Here is a 13873-nt window from a genome sequence, read left to right as displayed (position 1 = left end):
GTGTATTTACTGAATAAAACTTCTGATTGTGGTGGCACGGTGGTGTAGTGGTTAGCGCTGTCGCCTCACAGCAAGAAGGTCCTGGGTTTGAGCCCCGTGGCCGGCGAGGGACTTTCTGTGTGGAGTTTGCATGTTCTTCCCGTGTCCGCGTGGGTTTCCTCCGGGTGCTCCGGTTTCCCCCACAGTCCAAAGACATGCAGGTTAGGTTAACTGGTGACTCTAAATTGACCGTAGGTGTGAATGTGAGTGTGAATGGTTGTCTGTGTCTATGTGTCAGCCCTGTGATGACCTGGCGACTTGTCCAGGGTGTACCCCGCCTTTCACCTGTAGTCAGCTGGGATAGGCTCCAGCTTGCCTGCGACCCTGTAGAACAGGATAAAGCGGCTAGAGATAATGAGATGAGATGAAACTTCTGATTGTGGTTTTGATGTAATCCCAAACCCACCTGCTTCCACAGACAATGGCAATGGCTTTGAAGCAGCCCGAGGCGAGTTGGTATGAGCTGGTATAGCAGCGATCCATGGCCCAGTTGAACAGATTGGCCTGATCTGGGTTCAGTTCCAGTAACAGCACCACCACCTCACAACCTAACTGATGAACCTACAGGAAACATCATACTGTACTTTGAAATAATTCTGATTCATCTTTAAGATCTGTTGAGGTCAAAATCACTGGAAGACATTTATATTTTTGTGGAACCTTTTCTTTAGTGTGAACGTTTTATTTAAAAAAAAAATCAACAAAATAAGTGTTTAAAATAGCTGTTTGTCAGCGTCAAAGAAAACATGATTTTACTAAGTATATTTCGGGAACATCTGCTGTGCCTATTTCAATAAATGTGGTTTGGAGCAAATTACTCGTGAAATTGTCTTTGCCATTTTGAAATACAGCACATAACTATTAAATATGATTAAACTGCCTTGCTCAAGAGGACACTGATTGCCGAGTTAAAGAAATATGACAGCATTTAAAAAAAATCTCTATTTGATATTAATCTCATTTGATGTTGTGGAACATTTATTGACAATTTGGACTTTGGCTTCCATAGTAAGTGAGTGCCAAGGAAACAAGTGTCCTTTTCTTTTATTTCCTCAGCACAGAGGAAATGTTTGAAAGTTCTGCTCACGGTAATCACGCTCAAGATGATGTAAACAGAGACGAGCTTTTCTTTAAACCACTGACAACTTCCACAACTTGATACTTTAAAGTGCATTGCTTGTCCACATGTGCTGCAATTCTGATTATACAATTAAGAGTTTCTCACAAAAGTCTTCCAATGTTTCTATTTCCTTAGAAGATATGCTGAAAGGTGCACACATCTTCTGAGTAATTCAAACTCAAAGAACAGACATGCATCCTAGTCAGTGTATGACTTGAAATCATTTATCGTGTGCAATTTAGTAAGCAGTATATGCTAAAACCAAATAAATGAGTCAGTGATGAAGATGTACTGTACATGCCCTATATGCAATATTTGGGACTCTGTGTGTGTGTGTGTGTGTGTGTGTGTGTGTGTGTGTGTGTGTGTGTGTGTGTGTGTGTGTGAGATAACCAGGCATTTGGGACTCCATGGCAGCACAACAATAATATAAACACAAATGACAGATTCAGATTCAGAATAAGCCAATTAAATGGCCATTATTATCGTAATGTTTTGAGAATAGTATGTGAGGAATGATAAGCTGTGTACCCGCAGGTCCTGGCAGGCTAAGATGTTATCCAGCCACTTGTAGAGGTAGCCATCTGGAGAGAGACCCACGTTGTCAAACACAGGGCCACAACAAAGCACAGATGACATGGCCTGAGAAAAAACAGGGGAACAAGGATATATTTAACAGTTAATCATATTACTCAGTCTAGCCCTGAGCAAAACTGTCCTGTGATCTGACGAATTGGAATTTTAAACTCTTTTTGGAAATCATGGTCACCACATCCTCCAGGCTAAAGAGGAGAGGGACCATCCGGCTTGTTATCAGTGCACAGTTCAAAAGCCAGCATCTGTGATGGTATGAGGGTGCATTAGTGCACATGACATGGGTAGCTTGCACATCTGCAAAGGCTCCATTAATGCTGAATGAGGTATACAGGTTTTGAAACAACACACTGCCATTCAGACGATGTCTTTTTCAGGAAAGCCCTTGCTTATTTCATCAAGACGATACCAAACCACTTTCTGCACGTATTAAAACTGCATGGCTCTGTACGAAAAGAGTCCAGGTGCTAAACTGGCCTGCCTGTAGTCCAGACCTGTGTCCTATTGAAAACATTTGGTGCATTATGAAGTGCAACTGAAATTGTATATCAGGAAAAAAATGGGACAACATTTCCCTTTCAAAACGACAGCAACTGGTCTCCTCAGTTCCCAAATGTTTACAGAGTGTTGTTAAAAGTAAAGGTGATGCAACACACATGCCCCTGTGCCATTTTTTTTTAAACATGCTGCTGGCATTAAATTCTAAATAAGCATATATTTTTCAAAAACATGTCTCAATTTCAACATTTGATATGTTGTCTTTGTATAATTTTCATTGAAATATAGAGTTTCCATGATTTGCAAATCATCACATTCTGTTTTTATTTATGTTTTACACAGCATCCCAACTTTTTTGGAATTGAAGTAGTAGCCACAAGGGTATTATTATTATTATTATTATTATTATTATTATTATTATTATTATTATTATTGGTAGTATTACTTCTGAATGAAAATTATTATCTAAATAAAATAATAAAATAAAAAAGGATACATCCAAATCTGGACAATGGGGTATCATTTTTGTCTTGTTCAGATGTTTGCTGTTACCCCTGTACACACTTTCCCAACCCACCCTGCGTATAACATTACATTTGGAAACAAACAATGGGATATTTTCTAAAGAGGGATTGTTTGTAGCTCTGTCTGAGAGAAATTAAGCACCTCACAACCAAAAGGCAGAACCTATAGGACTTTACGTTTCGTACACTCATATCATGTTCCACTTTACATTTTCAGACAGGCAAAAGTTCTGAAATTACACGCTTCTAGCAACAGCCACAGATCGGCATGAGATCAGTTTACATTCCTTACAGTGTGACTGAATAGAGGTTAAAGGCAGACACACGCATATGCGCGCGCGCACACATAAAAAAAGCCACAAATATTCCTCCTAAAATGTGAAACAGAAGCCTGCAGCTTTTCTCACCTCTAATGCAGGTGAACACCAGTGTTTTGTCATCGTGCAGTCATGCACGAATCATGTCATTGAAACAGCTGCAATCACCGATTAAATCTATTGTCCAGACACAAGCCTCGAATTATGGGCTTTTACTCCACATTCAGATTTATACACTGACTCAGGAGAGGAGCGTTAGTGTAGGTGATGTTTTTGTAATCAGAAAAGGAAGTGCAGCATTAAAAATACATTAACACTACTAATTGCTTTGGATAAACCCAGATTGAGTGTGTGTATAGATAAATAACAGGAATATAAGCTGTTTAATTCTCTTAATTCCTTCATTTGGGTTGGAAGTGTCACTAAATACAGGCTTTTTACTGAGTTGCAGTCAAGTCAATATTTAGCAGTTATTCCACTCAATCTCGTCGTACATGGCTTATAGCCGCTATAAACCATGTACGGCGAGATTGAGTGGAATAACTGTTTTATTCTATCCACATTCACTGGATTTTGAGAAACAGAGCATTTTTATTTTCTGTAAATTCAGTAAATAAAAACTTTATACAAAACATCCGACAAAATCATTTCTGCTTAGAATGTAAACAAACCGGCGAAATGATAGTCACAATTTGTGAAAAATGCTATAATAATAATAATAATTCTGGGCAGCACAGTGGTGTAGTGGTTAGCGCTGTCGCCTCACAGCAAGAAGGGCCGGGTTCGAGCCCCGTGGCCGGCGAGGGCCTTTCTGTGCGGAGTTTGCATGTTCTCCCCGTGTCCGTGTGGGTTTCCTCCGGGTGCTCCGGTTTCCCCCACAGTCCAAAGACATGCAGGTTAGGTTAACTGGTGACTCTAAATTGAGCGTAGGTGTGAATGTGAGTGTGAATGGTTGTCTGTGTCTATGTGTCAGCCCTGTGATGACCTGGCGACTTGTCCAGGGTGTACCCCGCCTTTCGCCCATAGTCAGCTGGGATAGGCTCCAGCTTGCCTGCGACCCTGTAGAAGGATAAAGCGGCTACAGATAATGAGATGAGATGAGATGAGATGAGATGTTCTTACTGTCAAATACTTTCATTCCATATTTTGTTGCTTTTTTTTTTTGTATTGTTGGGGTTTTGTTGTCGAGCAATTTTTATTTCATCTTTGGTTGGTTCAACAAAAGCTCCGCCATTTTGCTTTTCTCTACTCACGGTATATGAGCTGATAGCCTAGTAGTAGAGTAGCCAATCAGAGCGCACGATTGCTCATATCCAGTGAATGTGGATAGAATAACTATACATATTCTGCATATTGTATATTCTCCAGAGCATTCTATCACATTTTGATTTTTTTTAACTTTATTTACAATTGCATTCTATTTTACTCCCATTCGTTTTACTACTTTTCCTTTCTTCAGCTATCATTACTACTTAAGCCCAGTGCACACCTTCCTGATTTCATCGGGGCTTCGTGTGTCGGGCGATCGGACTGCATGTCATAGTATGTATGATTGTGTATGTGACAAATAAAATTTTAATTTGATTTGAACGAGTGTTTTAATTACTCGCATATCGTTTGTGTTACAGCCTAGTAGTAGAGTAGCCAATCAAAGCGTGCAATTGCTCATATCCAGTGAATGTGGATAGAATAACACTGGTTATCTGGTAAAAACATGCATGTAACATGTTATAGACACATTTCATGAATTGGCATATTAATGGCAAACATCTCATCTCATCTCATTATCTGTAGCCGCTTTATCCTGTTCTACAGGGTCGCAGGCAAGCTGGAGCCTATCCCAGCTGACTACGGGCGAAAGGCGGGTTACACCCTGGACAAGTCGCCAGGTCATCACAGGGCTGACACATAGACACAGACAACCATTCACACTCACATTCACACCTACGGTCAATTTAGAGTCACCAGTTAACCTAACCTGCATGTCTTTGGACTGTGGGGGAAACCGGAGCACCCGGAGGAAACCCACGCGGACACGGGGAGAACATGCAAACTCCGCACAGAAAGGCCCTCGCCGGCCACGGGGCTCGAACCCGGACCTTCTTGCTGTGAGGCGACAGCGCTAACCACTACACCACCATGCCGCCCTAACGGCAAACATATTCATCCATTTTTTCCCCATATTTTTAAATCACACACAACCGGAATCTTTATGAAGTGCCTGTGTTTTCTATTCAACACATCACAAGTTGGGAAACTATGGAAAAGTTTGGTTTTGGTTTCATTTCATGTAGGACGTAGATCAAAAACTGTGACAGAAATGACTTCAGAATTACAGTCAGAACAACAGAGAGAGAGTTTGATGATATTCCAGCCACTTGAGCTGAGACACAGCATGCTACAAAAACCTCACATGATGAGTGGTTCTATAGTGTCTCAGATTGTTACAAAGCACTGACACTGGAGACTCCTTCCATAAATCTTCAGTTAAAGGTAGACTGCCTTTCAGATTTTTCAAGTGTAGATCATAAAAAGAATTTTCCCCGACACCCAATTATTTTTGTTTAGTGGACCCAAAGCTACTGAATTCTAATCACAGACTTTCTATTTTATTCAGTATTTTTTAAACAGAACAATTGATGAATTTAGGGAGACGTGGCCCTAAATTCTCCACTATTATTTCTTGCTTCACCGTGACCCAATCCACGATACTACGCCATGCATGACGTGGTGGGCTTTCCCCATTCACGCAAGGCATTGTGGGATACAAATCTGAAACAGGACAGAAAAATGGAGGACGTGAGTGTGCAAATGAAACGTGAAAGACCGACTACAGTAACGGAAAGCGAGAAGAAAAGACGTTATGTTAAATAGGAAACGCAGGATAATAAATATCGGCGGTCAGCGAACACCTCGGTGTGATCAGCTGTTCGTTTTGCAACAGAATGATGGAACTGTCAGTGCACGCTCAAAGGTAAACCTGTAGATAGCAGTAATGCAACACTGTGGATGCCAGTTGCCGTAAAACACAAAAGAATAAGAAGAAGACGACGCCGAAAAGTAAACTTGCACATGCGCATACAGACTTCCTCTGTCTGCTTGACTGTGCGAAGCGAGCGATTTCATGCACATTATTTGCTAGGGAATCCCCTCAGATTAAATAACTTCCCAGCCACAGAGTGGCCTGTTTTTTTGTTTAGATATTACAGAAATAAACGTATATCACAATGAGCAAATTTCAGAGGGAGCTAAATTTCACCGGTTTTATGAAATCGAAAGGCCGTCTACTTTTAATGTGTCAGTTAGCACTGTTGCCTCACAGCAAGAAGGTTCTGGGTTCGAGCCCAGCAGCCGGCGAGGGCCTTTTTGTGCGGAGTTTGCATGTTCTCCCTGCGTCTGCGTGGGTTTCCTCCAGGTGCTTCGGTTTCCCCCACAGTCCAAAGACATGCAGTTAGGTTAACATGGGGCGTCCTTGGGCTGACGTTCCTTTGAGCAAGGTACCTAGCCCTTCACTGCTCCCCTGGCGCTGTACCGGTAGTATGGCTGCCCACTGCTCTGGGTGTGTGCATGTGTTCACTGCTTCAGTTGGGTGAAATGCAGAGGATGAATTTCACTTTGCTTGAGTGTGCATGTGAAAAATAAAGGCTTCTTTTTCTTCACAGAAAATTGCACCATGTCAACAATTACGCAGCGTTTAACATCTGTTCATCAGCCTTCTCACATCTTATTTAAACTCCATGAAAAGACAGTATGCACTGGATATATGCTTGTTAGTTCAAATCTCATCTCATCTCATTATCTCTAGCCGCTTTATCCTGTTCTACAGGGTCGCAGGCAAGCTGGAGCCTATCCCAGCTGACTATGGGCGAAAGGCGGGGTACACCCTGGACAAGTCGCCAGGTCATCACAGGGCTGACACATAGACACAGACAACCATTCACACTCACATTCACACCTACGCTCAATTTAGAGTCACCAGTTAACCTAACCTGCATGTCTTTGGACTGTGGGGAAAACCGGAGCACCCGGAGGAAACCCACGCGGACACGGGGAGAACATGCAAACTCCGCACAGAAAGGCCCTCACCGGCCCCGGGGCTCGAACCCAGGACCTTCTTGCTGTGAGGCAACAGCGCTAACCACTACACCACCGTGCCGCCCCCTAGTTCAAATCTAATGAAAAAAAAAAAGAAAGGAAATCTAGCTGGCTGAGTGTTACATTACCTTCAGGGCACAGTACTGATATCGAGTGATTTGATGGTTCCGGTCGCTGTAGCGGTCCAGAGGAGTGAACATGATGCTGAAAGGACCAGCCCACTGACTAAAGAGGATGAAGAGGTGATGTCGTAGGCTCTGCTGGGGAAACAGGAAGCGCCGATGGTGCACTAAAGACAGAGAAATACACTACTGTTCAAAAGTTTGGGGTCACTTTGAAATGTCCTTATTTTTGAAAGAAAAGCACTGTTCTTTTCAATGAAGATCACTTTAAACTAATCAGAAATCCACTCTATACATTGCTAATGTGGTAAATGACTATTCTAGCTGCAAATGTCTGGTTTTTGATGCAATATCTCCATAGGTGTATAGAGGCCCATTTCCAGCAACTCTCACTCCAGTGTTCTAATGGTACAATGTGTTTGCTCATTGCCTCAGAAGGCTAATGGATGATTAGAAAACCCTTGTACAATCATGTTAGCACAGCTGAAAACAGTTGAGCTCTTTAGAGAAGCTATAAAACTGACCTTCCTTTGAGCAGATTGAGTTTCTGGAGCATCACATTTGTGGGGTCGATTAAATGCTCAAAATGGCCAGAAAAATGTCTTGACTATATTTTCTATTCATTTTACAACTTATGGTGGGAAATAAAAGTGTGACTTTTCATGGAAAACACAAAATTGTCTGGGTGACCCCAAACTTTTGAACGGTAGTGTATGCCATTATGAGTCAGCTCATCAATCAGCTCATGGGCTACGTTTTTTTATAAAATTTACTGAATAGTCTGTAAGTGAACTCTGAATGTCTGATTCAAACACAACATCTGTTATTGATTTGTGAGATCCAATCTCTGAATGGTCGTCTCTGTCATTTCATGAGGAAGTCTGAAATTGCTCGTCATTTTGCCCTTGACGTCATTATAATCACTGCTTTTTGGGAACAGTCTTACAAAGAGAACCGCTATCAGTCAGAGAACAGGGCAACAATTAAGTTAGTCATATTAATAGGAACAACTTGGAATAAAACATTTGCCACGCTTATGTTTCATCATGGAGAGCCTCAGTTCATGAACAGCAGTTACACTGTCTTCATTCAGAAGCATCTCTTTGTCCTACATTGAGGAAACTGTTTGATTTGTGAGTCTGGTCTTTACCAGGGACACACTGTATGAGGTTGGCCACCATGGAGCTAAAGTGGGATCGGATGTCTCGAAGGATCTCGACGTCTTTGTCATTTTCAGCCTCCAAAAGCATCCTGGTCAGATCAACATACTCCAGAAAGAGAGCACCAAGAGCCAGAGTGTCACGTTCCAGTGCTCCATTTGTACTGAGAGAGAGAGAGAGAGAGAGAGAGAGAGAGAGAGAGAGAGAGAGAGAGCAAGCTCTTTCAATAGTTCCTCATTAATTACTGATGAATTTCCAATATAAAGACACATGTACTCAAGGGGCTGTACTGTATAGAGCTATAGTGCGCTATGTAGGTTTTATAATGCTTTTATGCCATGTCCTACATAATAAGCATCCAGTATATTGTGAGTATGATGCCATTTTGGAATCATAAAAATAAACATATTATATTTGGTAAAGAGCTGAGGATGAACAGATTTTTATATTTATATATCCTGGCTTGCCGAGGAACTCAATCTAAATATCCGTAACAAGGGGGGGCATGGTGGCTATGTTGAAGACTAAAATATGATTAAAAAAAACAAGTTTTGTTTTTTTTCAACACTTTTTGTTTGTTCCATATGTTGTTTCAGAGTTTTGGTGTCTTCAGTGTTGTTCTACACTGGGAAGGATGGTCGGAATGCAGGGGAACCTATGAATGAGTGGGGGTGTATAAACTTTTGTCTGGTAGGGTGTATATACTACAAATCACTGATACTGCAATACTGGACAATGTGCAATATAAATGTGCAATACCTCTCCTGCTGGACTTTTTTCATATCTTTTTAAGATATTTGTATATGTAAATAATTTATTTATCTAGAAGTTTTCTAAAGACTTAATTTATCTAGAAGTTCTCTCTTTTTTCTATTCTATTCTCTGTTTATCCTATAATGATGCTACTGGAATTTTAATTTCCCTGAGGGAACCCTCCCAAAGGGATCAATAAAGTTCTATCTAATCTAATCTACTGTATGAATCACTTCAGGATTGAATTTGTACAACCCTGATTCCAAAAAAGTTGGGACAAAGTACAAATTGTAAATAAAAGCGGAATGCAATGATGTGGACGTTTCAAAATTCCATATTTTATTCAGAATAGAACATAGATGACATATCAAATGTTTAAACTGAGAAAATGTATCATTTAAAGAGAAAAATTAGGTGATTTTAAATTTCATGACAACAAATCTCAAAAAAGTTGGGACAAGGCCATGTTTCCCACTGTGAGACATCCCCTTTTCTCTTTACAACAGTCTGTAAACGTCTGGGGACTGAGGAGACAAGTTGCTCGAGTTTAGGGATAGGAATGTTAACCCATTCTTGTCTAATGTAGGATTCTAGTTGCTCAACTGTCTTAGGTCTTTTTTGTCGTATCTTCCGTTTTATGATGCGCCAAATTTTTTCTATGGGTGAAAGATCTGGACTGCAGGCTGGCCAGTTCAGTACCCGGACCCTTCTTCTACGCAGCCAAGATGCTGTAATTGATGCAGTATGTGGTTTGGCATTGTCATGTTGGAAAATGCAAGGTCTTCCCTGAAAGAGACGTCGTCTGGATGGGAGCATATGTTGCTCTAGAACCTGGATATACCTTTCAGCATTGATGCCGTCTTTCCAGATGTGTAAGCTGCCCATGCCACACGCACTAATGCAACCCCATACCATCAGAGATGCAGGCTTCTGAACTGAGCGCTGATAACAACTTGGGTCGTCCTTCTCCTCTTTAGTCCGAATGACACGGCGTCCCTGATTTCCATAAAGAACTTCAAATTTTGATTCGTCTGACCACAGAACAGTTTTCCACTTTGCCACAGTCCATTTTAAATGAGCCTTGGCCCAGAGAAGACGTCTGCACTTCTGGATCATGTTTAGATACGGCTGCTTCTTTGAACTATAGAGTTTTAGCTGGCAACGGCGGATGGTACGGTGAATTGTGCTCACAGATAATGTTCTCTGGAAATATTCCTGAGCCCATTTTGTGATTTCCAATACAGAAGCATGCCTGTATGTGATGCAGTGCCGTCTAAGGGCCCGAAGATCACGGGCACCCGGTATGGTTTTCCGGCCTTGACCCTTATGCACAGAGATTCATCCAGATTCTCTGAATCTTTTGATGATATTATGCACTGTAGATGATGATATGTTCAAACTCTTTGCAATTTTGCACTGTCGAACTCCTTTCTGATATTGCTCCACTATTTGTCGGCGCAGAATTGGGGGGATTGGTGATCCTCTTCCCATCTTTACTTCTGAGAGCCGCTGCCACTCCAAGATGCTCTTTTTATACCCAGTCATGTTAATGACCTATTGCCAATTGACCTAATGAGTTGCAATTTGGTCCTCCAGCTGTTCCTTTTTTGTACCTTTAACTTTTCCAGCCTTTTATTGCCCCTGTCCCAACTTTTTTGAGATGTGTTGCTGTCATGAAATTTCAAATGAGCCAATACTTGGTATGAAATTTCAAAATGTCTCACTTTCGACATTTGACATGTTGTCTATGTTCTATTGTGAATACAATATCAGTTTTTGAGATTTGTAAATTATTGCATTCCGTTTTTATTTATAATTTGTACTTTGTCTCAACTTTTTTGGAATCGGGGTTCTACTTTAAAAATTGACCTCTTCCCTTTGTTCGTTACACATCTTGTATTCACTGTCTATGCACGACTGTCTTTGTCTGTTGTCTTTTGTTTTTTTGTTGTACAGTCTTTGTGTTGGTACAATGAAAAAGAAAAAAAATCACAGTAAATGAAAATCAAAGAGAAACATTCCAGATTCATTACTGAAAAACACGATTTTATTCCTTTGCAGTTTATGAAACATGAACACAAAGTTACGCTTAAGTTCGTTTGTTTGGAGCAGTATGAAATTATAGGCTCATTAATATTAAACTATTTCCACCACCAAATACAACCATAAAAACAAATACCGTTTTTAAGTCTTAAATACCATTTTTGAAGAATTATAAATACAAGCAAGTGTGTCAACCCAGTCACCGAGGTCAAAACACAAACAGCATAATAAAAGTATAACCCATAATCTAAACATAAGTGGGCTGTTTCACAATCGGGGAACTTTTCGGGTCCGCGATAGTCCAAAAATCAAACCTCAGATTTTTGTGTTTCACTGCTGCCAAAGAATGACCAAATGAACGATGCAGTATTTCAGAGCTACAGGTCATATACTGAGCATGTACTTGTGGTGAGAAGAGGCATATACATCGTGTATTTCTAAAACTCACCACCTTTCTTATAGTCCACAAGACTAAGGGATACAAAGTGAAAACTGTTGAAATGGATGTGACATATATTAAGTACAAATTTTCAAGTCCTGTGCAGCGATGTTTGTACATGGTGGTAACTGTCATAACAACTGAAGTGGTGATCACAATCCTTGTGGTTTTCCGGAGAGAACACTTTTTGACGGACTCACATTTCAACCACATGTGAAGCTCCGCTGCAAAAGTGTCTCACATCTGTTTCAAGTCCTGTTTTTTTTTTTTTTTTACTGTGCAGCAGCAACAGAGTATTCAGCTTCAAAAGAGACAAATATTTTCTTTAAAAAATCATTTACAGTCTCATCATATGGAGAGTGTTTTCCGAAGAGGACATTTCTGATGGATAAAGGATCCTGTCAGAAGCACTTAGTTTGCAAAAAGCTGTAACTCCCACTTAAATATCCTTCTATTGTGAATGAAAGTACTGTATACGTCCCAAAGTAAAACCTAGTTAGTGCTAAAAAATGCAATTCTGAATTTAACCAGTAAAATCTAAGTGTAATAATTCAAGTAGAATTAAATGAAATAACCACAAGGTCAAAACTGAGCTGCATTTGACCCTGATAAACCTATTTATAAGAATGTATACAGGAAGAGACATTAGTGTTGTCGGTAGGGCTGTAGGTGTGTCCCTGTAAAATAAGATATAAGAAACTCCAGCATATATATATATATATATATATATATATATACACACACATCCATCCATCCATCCATTATCTGTAGCTGCTTATCCTGTTCTACAGGGTCGCAGGCAAGCTGGAGCCTATCCCAACTGACTATGGGCGAGAGGCGGGGTACACCCTGGACAAGTCGCCAGGTCATCACAGGGCTGACACATAGACACAGACAACCATTCACACTCACATTCACACCTACGGTCAATTTAGAGTCACCAGTTAACCTAACTTGCATGTCTTTGGACTGTGGGGGAAACCGGAGCACCCGGAGGAAACCCACGCGGACACGGGGAGAACATGCAAACTCTGCACAGAAAGGCCCTCGCCAGCCACGGGGCTCGAACCCAGAACCTTCTTGCTGTGAGGTGAAAGTGCTAACCACTACACCACCGTGCCGCCCCTTATATACTGCACACACACACACACACACACACAGATGCATACTGGACCTTGTTGCAGGAGTTAGTTTGTGTAATTCAAAAAGACAACCATGATTGTGAAACAGCCCAAGAACAGATTCAGATCCAAACCTTGAAGACAGGAAACTAAGCTATGGGTTTAATGAGACAAAAACATGATCCAACTTTCCAAGGAGGAACTGAATCAGCAGGTCAGAAATAACCAGATGAATCAAGGTAAAGCACGTAACAGGTGACCACATTTGGGTAATTATGTGATATCATGAGACAGGACCAAAACTAAAACAAAATCACATGTCACAGTAAAAGCACTATGAACTCAAAACAAAACTACATGACAGCAGCTAGGAAAGCCCCTGCACACTGAGAGTGGGAATTCATGACATATTCAGGCAAAACCACAAAACACACACACACTCAGATACAGATAAACATATTCCTCTCACCTGTCGCTGATCACCCCAGAATCGGCCAAGAGCTCAAAAATCCTGAGCAGTTGGAGCCTCAGCAGATCCCTTCGCTCTCTTCGCTTCTTATTCTAATGCATAACAAGAGCTCATTCATTGCAGTCAAGTGCATCCATAAAGAACGCTTCATACTGTGTTCATACAACCATCCATCCTGTATTTATGCAAGATAAATGTACAGGGTGGATAAGAAGTGAAATGAGCCATGGTTGTATGATCACCTACAGACTTACAGCGACATGAGTCATCAGTGGCAGGGCATAAACACTGCACTCATGCTTTATAAAGTTTTACTCATATTCCCACTACTGCTTATCAGAATTTATACAAACATACGTTATCTTACGTATTATTCTATCCACATTCACTGGATATGAGCAATCGTGCACTCTGATTGGCTACTACAATCTACTACAAGGATATCAGCTCATATACCGTGAGTAGAGAAAAACAAAATGCCGTACTGCTGAACCAACCAAGGATGAAATAAAAACTCGAGAACAAAAGCCCAAAAAACACAAAAAAAGCGACAAAATAAGTAATGAAAGTATTTGATGG

The 13873-nt window shown here is 40.8% G+C and overlaps 1 protein-coding gene across 7 annotated transcripts in view; it reads right to left on the bottom strand.

Annotated features, from left to right (window-relative positions):
* The window catches only part of frya (furry homolog a (Drosophila)), a 237667-nt gene that overhangs the window by 91596 nt on the left and 132198 nt on the right, over positions 1-13873 (bottom strand). For all 7 annotated transcript variants that reach the window (XR_009650200.1, XR_009650199.1, XM_060897703.1 and 4 more), the window contains exons 25-29: positions 13295-13386; positions 8460-8632; positions 7316-7476; positions 1691-1801; positions 446-600 (exon numbers count right to left, since the gene is read on the bottom strand). Coding sequence is in view for 5 of the 7 variants with exons in the window: in XM_060897703.1 (XP_060753686.1) it covers positions 446-600; positions 1691-1801; positions 7316-7476; positions 8460-8632; positions 13295-13386 (692 nt within the window). In the remaining 2 variants the exon portion in view is untranslated. The remainder of the gene's footprint in view (positions 1-445; positions 601-1690; positions 1802-7315; positions 7477-8459; positions 8633-13294; positions 13387-13873) is intronic.

This window comes from Neoarius graeffei, chromosome 17 (genome assembly GCF_027579695.1).
Source record: "Neoarius graeffei isolate fNeoGra1 chromosome 17, fNeoGra1.pri, whole genome shotgun sequence".
Taxonomy (NCBI): Eukaryota; Metazoa; Chordata; class Actinopteri; order Siluriformes; family Ariidae; genus Neoarius; species Neoarius graeffei.
The sequence above is the reverse complement of the archived record's forward strand: the minus strand, read 5'-3'. Positions and strand labels throughout refer to the sequence as shown.